This window comes from Canis lupus, chromosome 16 (genome assembly GCF_003254725.2).
Source record: "Canis lupus dingo isolate Sandy chromosome 16, ASM325472v2, whole genome shotgun sequence".
Classification (NCBI taxonomy): domain Eukaryota; kingdom Metazoa; phylum Chordata; class Mammalia; order Carnivora; family Canidae; genus Canis; species Canis lupus.
Window position 1 is genome coordinate 6,670,527 of NC_064258.1, and position 15,778 is coordinate 6,686,304.

Genomic DNA, 15,778 nt, shown 5'->3' on the forward strand with positions numbered 1-15,778 from the left:
ATTCAAATGGAATGGGACGTCCTGTATTTTATTTGGTAATCCAATACATATATGCCATGTTGGGGGAGTGTTCTAGAACTCGGGGGTGGGGGAGGGTCTATGAAGTCCAGGGGGCTAAATCCTGCCCATGGCTCTGCTTTATGCCCTGGCCCCTGAGCTAAGAATGGCTTACACATCTCTGAAGGGCTAACAAAACAAAACAAAATAAAGCCTGTGTGTCAGAGACCATATGCCTGCAGGTGGCTTGCCAAACTTAACATATCTTCTCTTCCTATCTGGCCCTTTACGGAAAAGGTTTGCGGGGCACCCTGGGTTTTCTTTGTTTATACCACCTATTCTGGGCCAGGCTAGAGACTAAACCGCAAGGGTGAAGGGAAGCTCAATCTCCAGGAGGGCCAGGCACAGAGAAGACCCCAGGGAGAGAGGTGAGCTCCACTCACTCCTCTATCCCCTAGGCCGGCCTGACTCCTCCCCTCCTCCCCTGCTCCCCTCCTCCCTCACCCCAGGCCCTCAGGCTAGTCTGACCTGTCCAGGCCTTTCTATAAAAGGTCACCAGGTGTCCCAAAGTCCAAGGGAGGCCTCTCCCCTCTTTGAGGGCCTCCCCTTCCTGGACTGGCCTGGGGGCAGGGAGAGAGACCCAGGTGTGGAAGGAGTTGAAGCCAGGCCGCAGATGCAGGGCAGGTCAGCTGGCCTGTCTCTTTAAATCTCAGGTAATTTGGGAGGAGGGAGGGAGTGTCTGCGGGCTCCTGCTCACTCCCAGGAGGAGCTCCCGAGGAGGAGCCAGAGGAGGGAGCCCCAGCTCTGCGGAGGGTAAGAAACTCCGGAGCCCTCTGCAAGCCCTGCCCTGGCGCCACACGGAGACTCCGCGGGGGACCCGGAAGGCAGGAGACGGGACCTCTACAGGGCGAGGGCAGGCCGGCCCTTGAGGGGGCTGATGTGGCCCCTAGGCTGAGTCCGTTTGGGGTCTGGCCTCGGCCTCAGCCCCCCAAGGAGCCGGCCCTGCGCTCTATGGGGTTGCCGCTGCCCAAGGAGAAGGGGCTCATTCTCTGCCTTTGGAGAAAATTCTGTAGATGGTTCCAGAGACAGGAGTCATGGGCTCAGAGCCGAGATGAGCAGAACCTGCAGCAGCAGAAGAGGTAAGCCTCAATCTGCACCCCCCAGCATGTCCCTCACCCCCTCCTAGCTCCTCCTTTCTCCCCCTTCCCCCTCCTCCCCTCCTCCCACCCCATTCCAGTCTTTGTCTGGCATCTCTATCTGAACAGATTGTGTTTCTAGGCCTGGCTCCTTGGGATCATTTTGTCTCAAAGGTGCTGGCCCTGTGGGGTTAGCACCCCAGGATGTCAGGGGTAGAGGGGAGGAGGCTGGCAGGGGGGCACAGGTGCTCACTATCTTTAAGATCCTATTCAATTATGCAAGCCTCTTGTACTTCCCTAAAGGCCAGCCAGCTCCCTGGGCCTTGGAAAGATCATGGCATCATGAAACCACCACCCCAGAGGTGCTGGTGGGTCCGGACAAAGCCTGATATCTACCCCCTACCCCTAGAGCAGTGTTTCCTGCAGAAACACGTAACACATACATGTATGCATGTAGCCCTGTGGGAGTGAATGAATGAGGCAGGAAGGAGCCGCAGACGCCAGTAACCACAGAAGACAAAAATGTGACCATGGTTGTCATTCCTGTGCACGGTCACCATCACCAGCCATTGCCCAGGGCCCTGCTGAGTGCCAGGCACGTGCGGGGCAGGGGGTGTTATGGAGCCCAACAAAGCTGGGACCCAGCCCTGGGGCTCATGACACTCTACTGGGGAGGGGGGCATGGTGGGTGCCCGGGCACAACACCAGAAGTGCTCACCCACTCTCTCATTCGAGCTGAGGAATTTGAGAGGCTCTAAAGTTTGAGCCCCAAGGAGATTGCACTTGTTGCTTCCAGCCCCTGAAAATGTCCCACCCCAGGAGGAAAGGAGAGGAGAGGGAAAGCTTGAGGCCATCCCTGGGTGCGATGCCCTCTCCAAAGACTCTCTGGGTCTCCCCACCAGATGCTGGCATGCTGGCAGGAAGGCCCCCTAACTTAGGGCAGGAAGGTCCCTAACTAAAGGCAGATAATCCATGTTGATTCATAGAGGAAAGCGCAGGGTTTTTGTATCTGAGGGTCTTTCTCCATCTCCCAGAGCGGAGGCCCGCCCGAGCCTGACTGGGAGTGCCTGTGTTTCTTCTCCCTTCGCCCCAGGATTCAGCATTGGCTTCCCCGACTCTCACACCAGCCACCCACTTCTCTCCCCCCAGGCCTGGGAGAGCAGGGGCTGAGCGCATGTTTGGCTGATGACATCTTAAGGCACAGAATGGCGCTGTTGTTGGAGAAGAGGCCATCCCTGGTTCCACCTCTCCCTTCCCACTCAGGACCCCGGGGCTGGGGGAGCCAGACACAGAGCACAGAAGGGCTCGGGGCTTGGAAGGGGCAGCAGAGCTGCCCTGTGTGCCAACGAGGCCAAGGCAGAGTGAAGGACCGCAGCCTGGCTGCTTCCACTGTCCTTTCTGCCCCTAGTTTTCTCAAGACCATCGAGTGGGCCTCCTCTTGCAGCCTCGGTCCTGAAGGCCCGATGTTGCCACGTTGAGGGATCCTCCTCCCATCCTGATCTCCCTGCCTGTGTCCACAGTTTCTCGGCCCCCCTCCTTCCCACCCAGAGCCTGGAGTATTGATCTGCCTCTGAGTGGGCACTCCCAGGAAGGACACTGAGATGGCCGGAGCGGGAGTGTCCCAGGCTGCGCGGTGAACCTTAGGGAAGACTTGTAGGCAACTAGGTAAATAGAGAACCATGCAAGTGAGGACAGTAGTGATGGGTGAGGAGGCAGGCTGATGGTGGAAAGCCGTGAACAATGTGTGGAGCACCTACCTTATCTTCTGTAACCCCAAACCTATGGGAGTCAGGGCCTGTTATCCCCCCGAAAACAAGGCAGGCCCGGAGTGAGCAAGTGCTGAAGTCAGGATTCAGCCAACGGCTCAGAGAGGGCGTCTGGGTGGGGTTGGGGATTCCATGAGGGTAGAGAATGGTCCAGTGAGAGTGGAAGGCTTTATAGGCTTGCCAAGATGGTCAGGAACCCAGCATCTCTCTCTCTCTCTCTCTCTCTCTCTAGCAGATGAGTCTTGGGTCTTCGCCTCTCTATGCTTAAATCCACATTGTCAGACCCAAACTGAACCACTATCTTTCTCCCATTTCTTCTTCCGCTCTCCCTGGACCTTGAATTGTCTTATTTCCTGAGATCCAAAGTATTAACTACTTACTGAGCGTAGAGCACTCTGCTAGATTTGCAGAAAATGAACGTGACATCCCTGCTCTCAAGCAGCTCACGGTTCTCATGGACAAAATGTACCAATGTGCACCTACTTGGGTGACAAGTGAGCTTGGGGAGTGTCCTCACCAAGAAGGGTATAAGCGAGTGTCGTGAGAGCACAGAGGAGGATGCTGTGGTATCTGCTTCTGCCTGGTGTGGGGTATGATGGCCAGCTCCCAGAGGCCCACACCCGACCCTGTTGCTGGCACCTTCTCCCTCCCACCAGATGCTGGGAGGGCAGTGATCACTGGAGGTTTGGATAGATACCTGTATAAGTACATGGGAAGTGATGTGTCTGGAAAAGTAAGCTCTGGGGCTCTCCGGTATACTGGGACCCCTGGCCTCAGTAAGTACAGTCAGACAGGCCTACTTGTAGGCACATGTGCTAGAGCTGCAGCAGAGAAGGCAGCCTGACTCCAAGTCTGCAAACAACCACTACTGCACCCCCCCCCCCCCTTCCGGCTCTGGCTTCCTCCTCTGGTTGCCAAGAACCTGAGCTGGTGGGAAGTGGCCCACGCGTGGCCGGTGCATGCCTCCTCCCCACACATGACTGCTCTTTCCTTCATCTGTGATCAGTCTTCTGGGCTCCCCCTGAGAAAGACTGGAAAGAGCCATAAAACTAGAAGAACCACATAACTGAGTGGTAGGAGCCTGAGGCTACGTTCCTGGCCAAGCCTTCTGCTTGTAACTGCAGGATCTCCTCCCAGCGATTCGGTTGTGCTGCCTCAGTTTCCTTTTCTGAAAAATGAAAGGATCATTTGGCCTGTGTCACAGGGTTGTAAGGAGCAAAAGGGATCGTAAGGGAGATGCTGCTTTGGAAGCTGAAAAGCACATTTAACAAATGGGATTACTGTGATGAAAACAGCCACGGTGGTCAAAAGGCTATGCCCGATGTTGGCGGGAGGTCAAGGGACTGGGCATCTCCTCCTGGCAGAGCCATTCGCACCCGGGAACCTGTACATGGTGTGAGCCCTCCCCTTCCCAAATGGCCCGCTTGTCTGAGGGGGTGCTTGTGGAGAAACCAGTGGCACCCATGCCCGTGGACACAGCAGCCCCCCGTGTCTCTAAGCACCCAGGCCCGTGGACACAGCAGCCCCCCGTGTCTCTAAGCCCTCTCCAAAGCCTGATCAACACAGAGAACTGGGACAGAGAAACGCCGAGGGGGTCCTGGTGCCAGCTCTGAGTCCGACTTGTTTGGCCAGGTCGCCTCGGGACTCTGGGCCTCTTTCTCCATCTGTAACAAGAACAGATAGACCATATTTCTAGGAACTTTCCGGCTCTAAAATTCTGATTTGAATTCTCCTCCAAGGCACTCTGGATTCTGTCTTGTTTCCAGCAACCAAATAGAACACTCTGCCCATGTGCACACAGACATGTGCACATCCGTGTACACATCCGTAAGAAGGAGGAGGAGGAGAGGGGAGGACGAGGAGGAGAGGGGAGGACGGAGGGCAGGGAACCGGCAGAAGGAAGTGAGACAACCTGGTGTGGTGGCCCAGGGGGAACTGCAGGGGGAAGATCAGGCCAGGGACTTGTTTACCCTATAAAAAAAAAAAAAATGGGCTAGGGTTTGTAAGTACAGTTTTGACCAGTCTTACATTGCACTAAATCATTCAAGTTTATAATTAATTGTCTGGCGAAATAAAACATTCTAAATCCCGAAAACAGCTTCCACCCTGCTAGAGTTTCAGCTTTTCTCTGTAATTTCTTTTTGCATCTCGATCTGTGAGTGTTTAAAAGGCTTTACTTTTTCGTTTTCCTCTTAAATATTTAACGATGTGTGAGCAAACACAGAGAGGGGACTTCTCATTGTTTTTAATGTGAAGAATCTTTTCTTTAAAAAGATGGTTGGTGAATAATTCTACCTGTAGGTCAGAGTTTCCCCACCTTGGCAGGACGGAATAATTCTTCGTTACAGGAGGCTGCCCTGCCTAAGATGCTTCTTCTTTAATTTTTTATTTTTTTGATTATTTATTTATTCATGAGAGACACAAAGAGAGGTACAGAGACACAGCAGGCTCCATGCAGGGAGCCCAACATGGGACTCCATCCTGGGTCTCCGGGATCATGCCCTGGGCTGAAGGTGGCACTAAACCCCTGAGCCACCCAGGGGTCCCAAAAATGCTTCTTTTTTTTAAAGATTTTATTTATTTATTTATGATAGACGTAGAGAGAGAGAGAGAGGCAGAGACACAGGCAGAGGGAGAAGCAGGCTCCACGCAGGGAGCCCGACACGGGACTCGATCCCGGGTCTCCAGGATCACGCCCTGGGCCGAAGGCAGACACCCAACCGCTGAGCCACCCAGGGATCCCTAAGATGCATCTTAAGAGCATCCCTGCCCTCTCCCCTCTGGATGCCAGTAGCACCCCTCCGCCCCCCACCCCCAGTTGTGACAACCAAACATGTATCCAGACATTGCCAAGTCCCCTGGGGAGGGGGAAGGGGCTCCCCCCTGGTTGAGAGCCACCATTTATGAATTAGAGATTCCGGCCGAAATATTAAGTATTCTACTAAACAAAGTAAAATTTTCCCCTGGAAGGGAACGAGTATAATTTAACCGTTCAAACCAGGACATATTTTTATCAGTACCTCCTCTTCTCCCTGGATGAAGGAGGTGTCTGGCTGAGACCTGGTGACGATGCGTAGATTTTGCTCCAGATCTAAACTTCTGGGCTGGGGTGCTATGGGAGGGCCTGCTTGTATCTCGGGCATGAGTCTTTGGACGAGTCTGCTCTTGTGCCTTTTTTTTTTTTTTAATAAATTTGTTTTTTATTGGTGTTCAATTTGCCAACATATAGAATGACACCCAGTGCTCATCCCGTCAAGTTCCCCCCTCAGTGCCCGTCACCCAGTCACCCCCACCCCCCCGCCCTCCTCCCCTTCCCCCACCCCTAGTTCGTTTCCCAGAGTTACAAGTCTTTCATGTTCTGTCTCCCTTTCTGATATTTCCCACTCATTTTTCTCCTTTCCCCTCTATTCCTTTTCACTATTTTTTATATTCCCCAAATTAATGAGACCATATAATGTTTGTCCTTCTCCGATTGACTTATTTCACTCAGCATAATCTTGTGCCTTTTTTATGGGTCCCAAGAGTAGTCAGGTTTTGGGGGGTCAGCCCAACAGCCAAGAAGTTGACTGAGGGCTTTCTCTGCTGCTCCCTTGTGGCCCTAAGATGCCATTGCACGTAATGGCTCTGCTCCCTTCGGAACCATTCATCTACCCTGCCCTCTTTTTGGCTGAATTCTGGAGTTTGCCACCCAGAAGGGACCAGTTCTCCACATACTTCGCTGGGCTGGGTCATGAGCTGATTCTTCACCCAGAGTGTAGTCTGACTGGGGTTGCCAGACAAAGTACAGGACATGGAGTTACATTTGACTTTCATATACGTGATGAATAAGCTCTTAGCAGGAGTCTGTCCCAAATATCATGTGGGCCATAGTTATATTAAAAACTATTGGCTGTACGTCTAAAATTAAAATCTAACGGAGCGTCCTGTATTTCTATTTGGCAAGCCCAGATGGACAGTAACTCCATCCTTCCCAGGCCACGAGGGCAGTCGGCAAGGCAAGAAAAAGAACACATAGGAATGGAGGCTTGTGGGGGACATTTGTGGGCTTTAGAGATGTGTGGGGACCAAAAGGGGCGTCTGCAGGCCGGCCACCAGCTAGCCTCCCCACTCATCTTAGGAAGCAGGGGGCAGAACTCTGCACGTGGGTTAGAAGCCTCCTTGGATCCAGTTCTAACTTTGCCATTAACTTTAGTCAAAATAGGGCACCTGGGTGTTTCAGTGGTTGGGCGTCTGCCTTTGGCTCGGGTCATGATCCGGGGTCCTGGGTTGAGTCCTGATGGCAAGCTTGCTTCTCCCTCTTCCTATGTCTCTGCCTCTCTCTGTGTGTCTCTCATGAACAAATACATAAAATCTAAAAAAAAAGAAAAAATTAAAAAAACACAAAACTTTAGCCAAAATAGGGCGTAAAGCTCATTGAAGGAGGGCAGAGAAAGGATATAAAGATGAGAAAGTGACTGACCCCTGCTCTAAGTACCCCTAATGCAGAGGAAGAGACAGTATAATCACAACACGCAGTGACAGATGCAAAAATAAAGGACCAGAGGATAGTGTGGGAAACTGCCTGGGGACGGTGTGTGTGTGTGTGTGTGTGTGTGTGTGTGTGTGTGTCTGTTGGGGAACAGAGTGGGCTCTAGAATATTTATAGAGGAGGGGTTTGGGCATATTGTCAGAAAGGGCGGCGGTGGTGGTGAAGGGGCTGTAGAAAATTTGCTTTGCAGCTGCATTTGTATATCAAGCACACTGTTTTTTCCTTAGATTATGTTTGCCTGAGGTTGGCTTAGGGGGTGGCCGCTGGAGATAATAAGGAGGGGCAGTAAAGCCAAACTACCTTCTGGCACTGCTACAAATTCATTCATCCTGCAGATAGTGGGAGAGTGTCTGGCCCACGCGGGGCACAACCCTAGGCACTGGGATCATGGAATAGACAATGACCAGGGTGAGGAGGAGGTGCTGGGTTCCAGGTGGGAGGAGCGTTCGGTGCAGGCTTTGGGAGAATGAGGTGTTCTGGGGGTGCTGAGGCCGGAGCATCAGGCATGAGGAGTGAATAGGAGGAGGAGAGAGTGGAAAGGCAGGTGCACAGAGGCTCGAAAGGACCTCCGTGTTCCTTTTATGTGGGCATTTAAGGGCCGACTTCTCTGAGCCAGGATGGTATTGCCATTTAGAGGGGGCACTTTGGCGGCATGCAGAAGGATGGACTGGGGGTAAGGAGCACATCGGGAAACTAGTTGGAGTATTTCGGTAATGAGGGGCAGAACAGAGAATGAAGACCTGGACTGAGGAGGGTCAGGAGGGACGAGGAGGTAGGGATTGGAGGCGGGGGAAGAACACTCAACGTTGAACTGGCAGGGCCTGGTAGCCTCCCATGTGGCATGGGGGTTGGGGAGCTGGGGCCAATGTTTGGGGAGGTGTGAGTCTGGTGCTCATTCCTCCTCTCCTGATCGCCCTCCCATCTCAGCTCCTGGAGTTGGTTTCCTGCCACCACCAGCACTTTAGTGTGCGAGTCCCATTCACATAGTTCCTAGCTGACCATCTATGGCTAAATGGTCTTAGTTCATTTAGCTCCCATAAAAAGACGATGGCTTGGGGCCAAGAGAGAAGTGGAATAAAGGGGGCCCCATAGGTCTTAGTTGGGCTAAATTTTGATTATAATTTTGGTTTTTAGTTCATTGTAGGAATAAAATTCAAGAAGGGATCTGGTGAGTCACAGAGGACAATTTTTTTTTCCCCCCAAAACAAGTGAGAAGCAGACAGGAAGTAGGAAGAGAGTATACTCTGACTTAGGGTCAGAACAAAAAGGATCTGCTGTTGCTTTCCGATTGAGCTCTGAGGATGCTGTTGTCAGGAGGAGAGTGCCAGGATCAATGGGCTTTGCTGAGAAGGTCTAGAAAGGAGAGCATCGCTCCACCGGAGGAAACCTGCTGGCCTCCACGTGTTGACTTGCTTCATAAATATGAGGGAGGAATTCCTTGTACCCTTAGTCCATGAAAACAAGGCTTATCTTGGGGGGTAATCACAGGGCACTTAGTGAAGCTAAGCAGGGTTGCTCCAGAGGTCAGCAGGTCAGGAGGTGAATGAGTACTTAAGTGAAACTCCTCCCCTCCATGCCCCATGTGCACAGATAACACCTTCACACACATTCTGGTCCCAGCCCCAGGGGAGGGGAAGCCAGTCCTGGTGCTCCCCTACACACACAGAAAGGGGGGAAGTTGGCTTGGGTTAACTAACTGGAAGTGCTCATGTTTGCATCTGGGGGGGGGGCCCTGCCATCACCCCCCTCGCTGCACAACGGGGCATGCTCAGCATCGCCCCCTTTCTGATCCCTTTCCCTTGTAGGATCTGGGAGTCTCCTCTCCTTCTGGCTGCCAAGGAGAACAATGTCCAGGCTCTCAGCAAGCTACTCAAGTACCAGGCCTGTGAGGTGCACGAGAAAGGTAAGAGGCAGAGCCCTCACACCCGTCAGACACCCCCCCGCCCCCCACGGCTCCCAGCCCAGCCCAGGCCCTTCTGCTGTGGCCGCTAAGTCCCTATTGTCACCAGCCCGGCCCCAGAGAAGCCATATAACTCGGCTTTCTGTCAATGCCAGGAGGCATGGGGGAGACGGCCCTGCACATAGCAGCCCTCTACGACAACCTGGAGGCCGCCATGGTGCTGATGGAGGCCGCCCCGGAGCTGGTCTTTGAGCCCATGACATCCGAGCTGTATGAGGGTGAGGGGCCACGGGGCCCAGGACGGAGGGAAGGGGCGCCCTGCTGCATATTTCCAGGCAGTCTGGGGTGGATGATTTGGGGAGGGAGTCTGAGACTCCTGCTTCTCATGCTTCTCTATCTCCCTTGCCTCCTGGCCGCCTCACTGCACCCGGTTAGAGCACCAGGCCCCTGCGATGCAAGGGGTCTAGGATAGGGAGAGAAGGTAGCAGCTGGCCTCCCTGGGGACCTGCAGGCCTGGGGCTCCTCCCCCCAACCCCCCAGCTCAGGCTGCCCCCGGGGAGGAGGACGGGCTGTGGATAGGGGAGGGACCCCGGCAGGATCCTGGGGACAGGCCCCGTGACTGAGGGCTCTCTCCGGGCCAGGTCAGACTGCACTGCACATAGCCATCGTGAACCAGAACGTGAACCTGGTGCGCGCCCTGCTTGCCCGCGGGGCCAGCGTCTCTGCCAGAGCCACGGGCACCGCTTTCCGCCGCAGCCCCCGCAACCTCATCTACTTTGGTGGGAGCGGGGCCCGGGCTGGGAGGAGGGGCGTGGGGAGGGCCCAGAGCAGGGGGGTGGGCTGAGGAGGGCTCCAGGCCTGGGGAAGCGGAGGCCCAGAGCCAGTCCTCCCCAGGGCCCTCGCTCCATCCCTGCCCCTGGTGGCGCTGACGAGCGTCGCCAAGCCCAGAGCTGAGATGTGGCCGGTGCCCCTCCCACCGGGCACCTGTGCCAAGGAGCCCCGTGTGTCCACAGGCGAGCACCCCCTGTCCTTCGCCGCCTGCGTGGGCAGTGAGGAGATCGTGAGGCTGCTCATCGAGCACGGAGCTGACATCCGGGCCCAGGACTCCCTGGGTGAGAGCCGGGCTGCGGGGGAGCCGGGGTGCCGGGGCCCGGGGTGCGGCGGCCGTGTGACCCCGCGTCCTCCCCCAGGAAACACCGTGCTGCACATCCTCATCCTCCAGCCCAACAAGACCTTCGCCTGCCAGATGTACAACCTGCTGCTGTCCTATGATGGGCGCAGGGACCACCTGCAGTCCCTGGACCTCGTGCCCAACCACCAGGGCCTCACCCCCTTCAAGCTGGCCGGCGTGGAGGGCAACACCGTGGTGAGGGACACTCGGCGGGCCCGGGGGTCCTGCTTCTCTCCGGCTCCCCCGAGGGCGCCCTGCGCAGCCTCAGCCTCAGGCATCCCTGGCCGGGAGGCTCTGAGAAGGTCCCCCCGGGGTGTCGGCTCTGGTCACCCAAGTTCTGGTCCCTCTGCCTGTCCTTGTCCTCGTCCTTCAGATCTTTGTAGGGTTGGTGGGGAAGACGGGTGAGCAGAGACAGGGGGGCTCGGGGACGGAGGTGGGGCCCGGGTCGTTGGGGCCGGGGGTGGGGGGCAGCAGCCCTCCCAGCGGAGTGGCTCCCGCGGCCGCTCCTCACGCTGACCCCGGGCTCGCACCGTGTCCCCTCAGATGTTCCAGCACCTGATGCAGAAGCGGAAGCACATCCAGTGGACGTACGGGCCGCTGACCTCCACTCTCTACGACCTCACGGAGATCGACTCCTCGGGGGACGAGCAGTCTCTGCTGGAACTGATCGTCACCACCAAGAAGCGGGAGGTAGGGGCGGTCCCGTCAGAAAGCGGCCTGGGAGGGCGGGCCGGTCCGAGCCGGAATCGCGTTCCTTCCTGCCACAGGCTCGCCAGATCCTGGACCAGACCCCAGTGAAAGAGCTGGTGAGCCTCAAGTGGAAGAGATACGGGCGGCCGTACTTCTGCGTGCTGGGGGCCCTGTACCTGCTGTACATCATCTGCTTCACCATGTGCTGCGTCTACCGCCCCCTCAAGCCCAGGACCAACAACCACACTGGTCCCCGGGACAACACCCTCCTACAGCAGAAGCTCCTCCAGGTGAAGCCCGAGGAGCAGCAGAGCTTCGGGGCCGGGCTCGGCTCCCTGCCCTTCCACAGGCCCGCACCGTGGCCCTGTTCTACGGCCCGTGTTTCTCCCCTCACCCAGCTCCCGAATACCCAGGCACGAACCCAACAAACAGTCACACGGAAACACGCGTGGGCTCCAAGAGCAGAGCCTGGGCTGGCCAGACCTAACACAGATGCCCTATGCACCTATGCACGGGACGCTGACTGGTGCCCACGGAGGCCTGCCGCCTCTGACCACGTTTCCCCCTCAGGAGGCCTATGTGACCCCCGAGGATGACATTCGCCTGGTGGGGGAGCTGGTGACCGTCATTGGAGCTGTGATCATTCTGCTTGCAGAGGTGAGAGGGGGGCAGGGTCTGGACGAGGCTGCCTGCCCCAGGGATCCAGCCAGAGCCCCAGGCTACAAGTGCCTTTGTGTCTTCCTGGCCTGCGCCCAGATTCCAGACATCTTCAGGGTGGGGGTCACTCGCTTCTTCGGACAGACCATCCTCGGGGGGCCATTTCACGTCCTCATGTGAGTCTCCTTTCTCTCCCCGCCAATCCTTTCCCTCAACTCCCTGGATTCCTGACCCCTGGACAATCCCTGGAGAAAACTAACTCAAGGTCCTTCTCCAGCGGCGTGTGTGGCGGCGTGTGTGGCCGCGTGTACTGGACGTGCGAAGGCCAAATCTGAGTGTGTGGGTGTTGCATCCCCCAGTCACTCCTGCTCTTGCGTGCCCAGGATAATCCCCGTCTCCTCTCACATCCCCGTCTGCTCCCCACCCCCAGCATCACCTACGCCTGCATGGTGCTGGTGACCATGGTAATGCGGCTCACGAACACCAATGGGGAGGTGGTGCCCATGTCCTTCGCCCTGGTGTTGGGCTGGTGCAATGTCATGTACTTCGCCCGAGGATTCCAGATGTTGGGCCCTTTCACCATCATGATCCAGAAGGTCTGTGCCTCCCCCCCAAGCTTTCTAGAGCAAGGTGCTAGAGCAGGGGCTGCTGCAGACATTTCTGTAAAGGGCCAGATGACAGATTCGCAGGCTTTGCAAGACCACATGTAGTCTCTACTGCATATTTTTTTTTCCTTTCCTCCTCCTTCCTTTGGTTTCCTCAAGCCTTTAAAAATGTAAAAGCCACTCTTAGTTCTGTAAGGGCTGTACTCGAACAGGCCAAGTAGACTCGGTGTGCACCATAGTTTCTAACCCCGGGAGGGAGGAGCTGCTGGACTTGACGGGGTTCGACGCAGGAGAGGCTGCAAGGGGCAGCCGCTCAGGGGACCCCTGAAGAAGTATTTTCCTTCCCTCCTCCCTTTAGATGATCTTTGGCGACCTGATGCGGTTCTGCTGGCTGATGGCGGTGGTCATCCTGGGCTTTGCCTCCGGTAAATCACGGGTCTGGGATGGGGCCCTGGCGGGGAGAGGTTGGAGGAGCCCGGGGAGTCCAGAATGGCTGTAGAGAAACCCGGGGGAAGGTGGGAGCGAGGGCCAAGACACAGGGCTGTAGGGTCTGAGGATGGAACGTCCCTCGCAGGTGAGACAAAACGGGGAGTGTTGTGGAGACGTGGCTCTGGGGATCGGGATAAGCCACACTGAAAATAAGGGAATATCAGAACCCAAAGTATGGAGCCACGGGGGGCGGGCCTGAATTGGGCAGCGAAGGGCTGGCCGTGGTCCAGCCACGTATATGGTTGCCATGGTAACTCTCCCCCCCTTGGGTGGAGCAGCCTTCTATATCATCTTCCAGACAGAGGACCCCGACGAGCTGGGCCACTTCTACGACTACCCCATGGCACTGTTCAGCACCTTCGAGCTGTTCCTCACCGTCATCGACGGGCCTGCCAACTACGACGTGGACCTGCCTTTCATGTACAGCATCACCTACGCTGCCTTCGCCATCATCGCCACCCTGCTCATGCTCAACCTCCTCATCGCCATGATGGGTGACACTCACTGGCGGGTGGCCCATGAGCGGGATGAGCTCTGGAGGGCCCAGGTGAGCCCCTGGTGGCTGGGTGGGTTCGTGCCGGGTATTCCCTCCCAGCCAGGGACCCGGCTGAGCTCACACAGAAACAGGATATTTTGACCCGACATATGCTGACATGGTCACTGCACGGTACACCGGGTAACGCGGGGTGTACAGAAGCACGGGATTGGCAATCCAACGGAGCAGGACTTGAACGCCTGGAAAGAATTCCTCCCAGTTTTCTCAAAAATGAAAACCTCAGGCTTTTCTAGGAGAGTCAACAAGAAAGCAACCGACAAGAAATAAAGCCAATGGTGGCTAAAAGTGCATTTAGTAAATTAGTCTGTAAAAAAACGTGACCCAGAAAAATCGGACAGGTTAAAAAAAAAAAATGCTACAAAAACTTCCCAGAGTAGCAGCAGTCATCCTCAGTCAGATCGTCACGATGGAGACAGAAGGCCCTTCGATGAATCAAATCGTTTGAAAATATACTTAGAAAATAATTTCTCTCAACAGAATTAAAAATGAAAACCCCCCAAATTGAATGGCACTTAACTGTGCTATGTAGAAAACAGAGTTAAAAGGCCCTAAATTGGCTAAATGGGGTTTGCTCAGGAAAATATGTTTTCCATGCAAATGTATTGATATTAGATTTCTCAGTAGGATGTTAGCATTTATAAATGGCCTTTATGTCTGTAGGGTCAAAATATCCTGTGGCCCCGAGGATCCCTTTCTGTTTGCTTTGCCCTCCTTCCTGTCTCCTTGGAGCGAGGTCTCTCAAACTCCTGCAGGAACGGCGTGGATGTCAAGTCATGGAGCAAAGAATTGCAGGACTTGTGTCCCACTGACTGTCTCCCGCAGAAGAGGGTCAGCCAAGCGGACACCACCACCCTCGTGCTCGCTCAGGGTGTTGTTGGTCCCTTCTTGGAGACCCCGAGCCCCTGCGTTTCCGACCTATTGCTACGCTGTCCTTCCTCTGCCCTGCACCTTCTCCTCTCCCCATCCTTCTCTCCATCTGCACCCGACCCCTGAGGCCCCTCCTGTCCCCACGCGCAGGTGGTGGCCACCACGGTGATGCTGGAACGGAAGTTGCCTCGCTGCCTGTGGCCTCGCTCGGGGATCTGCGGGCGCGAGTACGGGCTGGGGGACCGCTGGTTCCTGCGGTGAGTGACCTTGCGACCCCTCTGCTCAGACAGCCTCCAGTTGGGGGGGGACATGCCCAGTGACCTGTGTTGACCTGAAGTCCCCACACTGGATCCCCGCTGCTAAGGGAGCCCCCCCCCCTTGCCAGGTGCTTGGGGCTGGAACCCGGCCCTTCCCTGTGGCCACACCAGCTAGCTGCACAGGAGCAACAACGCTAGTCCCAGTGGGAGGGGGTGCGCATAGGACAGAGGCAGGGTCCCCAGGACCAGCCTGTCCGCCCTCGGCTGCCTCTCATGTCCTCCTTCTGCACAGGGTGGAGGACAGACAGGATCTCAACCGGCAGCGCGCGCGGCGCTACGCACAGGCCTTCCACGGCCAGGGCGCCGACGACCTGGACAAAGCCTCAGAAAAAGGGCAGCTGGGCCACCCCTTGGGCCTCCACCTGGCCCTCCCGACCCCCTCGGTGTCCCGAAGTACCTCCCGCAGCAGCACCAACTGGGAGAGGCTCCGACAGGGCACCCTGCGGAGGGAAGTGCGGGGCCTGGCCAACAGGGCTCTGGAGGACTGCGAAGGCTGGGAGTACCAGATCTGAGCGCTCGCACTCCACTGGGCCATCGGGCCCCTGCAGCTGCTCTCGGCTCCCTGGGGCCATCGGGGTGCAGAACCGAGACACCCAGAGGTCCAATCTCCCTCCCGGGGGTGGGTGGGAAGCAGAATGAACGCCCAGGCACGCCGGTGGCAATAACTGCCCCGGGATCCACTGCTGGGTTCCGCTGCTCCCCCAGCTCTGAGGCGATGGGAAACCATGGAGGGCGGTGGCCCTGGCCTCACCCCGAGCACGGGGGCCGGGGCCACCCAAGCACTCTGCACTGTCAGAGCAAAGCACTTTAAGGACAGGCTTGCCGTCTCTACCCCAGTGTTACGGTGGGAAGGGGAGAGCCCTTCCCAGGGTGCTCCAGACAGCTGGGAGGGAGGCTTGCGGATGGCACACGAGTGATGGGGGGCAGGTACCGCTTTGGGGGTGGGGTGAAGCGGGTGGAGTCTTGCCACCTTCTACCTTCCAATAAAGTCACTCCCTGCTCTGCGCCCCGTGCATTCGGCTGGGTAGTGTCGCCTCTGGCAGTGGCCCCGCGCTCCTTCCGTGGCCTCCTTCCCAGCCCTTCCTTGCAGACTGAGGTC

At 56.5% G+C, this 15,778-nt stretch overlaps 1 protein-coding gene across 3 annotated transcripts; it reads left to right on the forward strand.

Annotated features, from left to right (window-relative positions):
- The first annotated feature begins 725 nt into the window (after positions 1–725).
- TRPV6 (transient receptor potential cation channel subfamily V member 6) lies at positions 726–15,685 on the forward strand. 3 transcript variants are annotated; one of them, XM_025433767.3, is made up of 15 exons: positions 726–1,136; positions 9,233–9,330; positions 9,483–9,605; positions 9,969–10,106; positions 10,341–10,439; positions 10,518–10,693; positions 11,042–11,188; positions 11,266–11,478; positions 11,759–11,845; positions 11,945–12,021; positions 12,276–12,441; positions 12,809–12,875; positions 13,218–13,486; positions 14,513–14,619; positions 14,912–15,685. In XM_025433767.3, the coding sequence occupies exons 1-15, from the start codon at positions 1,009–1,011 to the stop codon at positions 15,189–15,191; spliced, it is 2,175 nt and encodes a 724-aa protein (XP_025289552.1). In that variant the 5' UTR covers positions 726–1,008; the 3' UTR covers positions 15,192–15,685. The 3 variants fall into 3 exon arrangements, with proteins under 3 accessions (XP_025289552.1, XP_048950737.1, XP_048950738.1); XM_049094780.1 differs by lacking the exon at positions 726–1,136 and having other exon boundaries at positions 8,280–9,330; positions 11,759–12,021; XM_049094781.1 differs by lacking the exons at positions 726–1,136; positions 9,233–9,330 and having other exon boundaries at positions 9,974–10,106; positions 11,759–12,021.
- Positions 15,686–15,778: the final 93 nt, after the last annotated feature.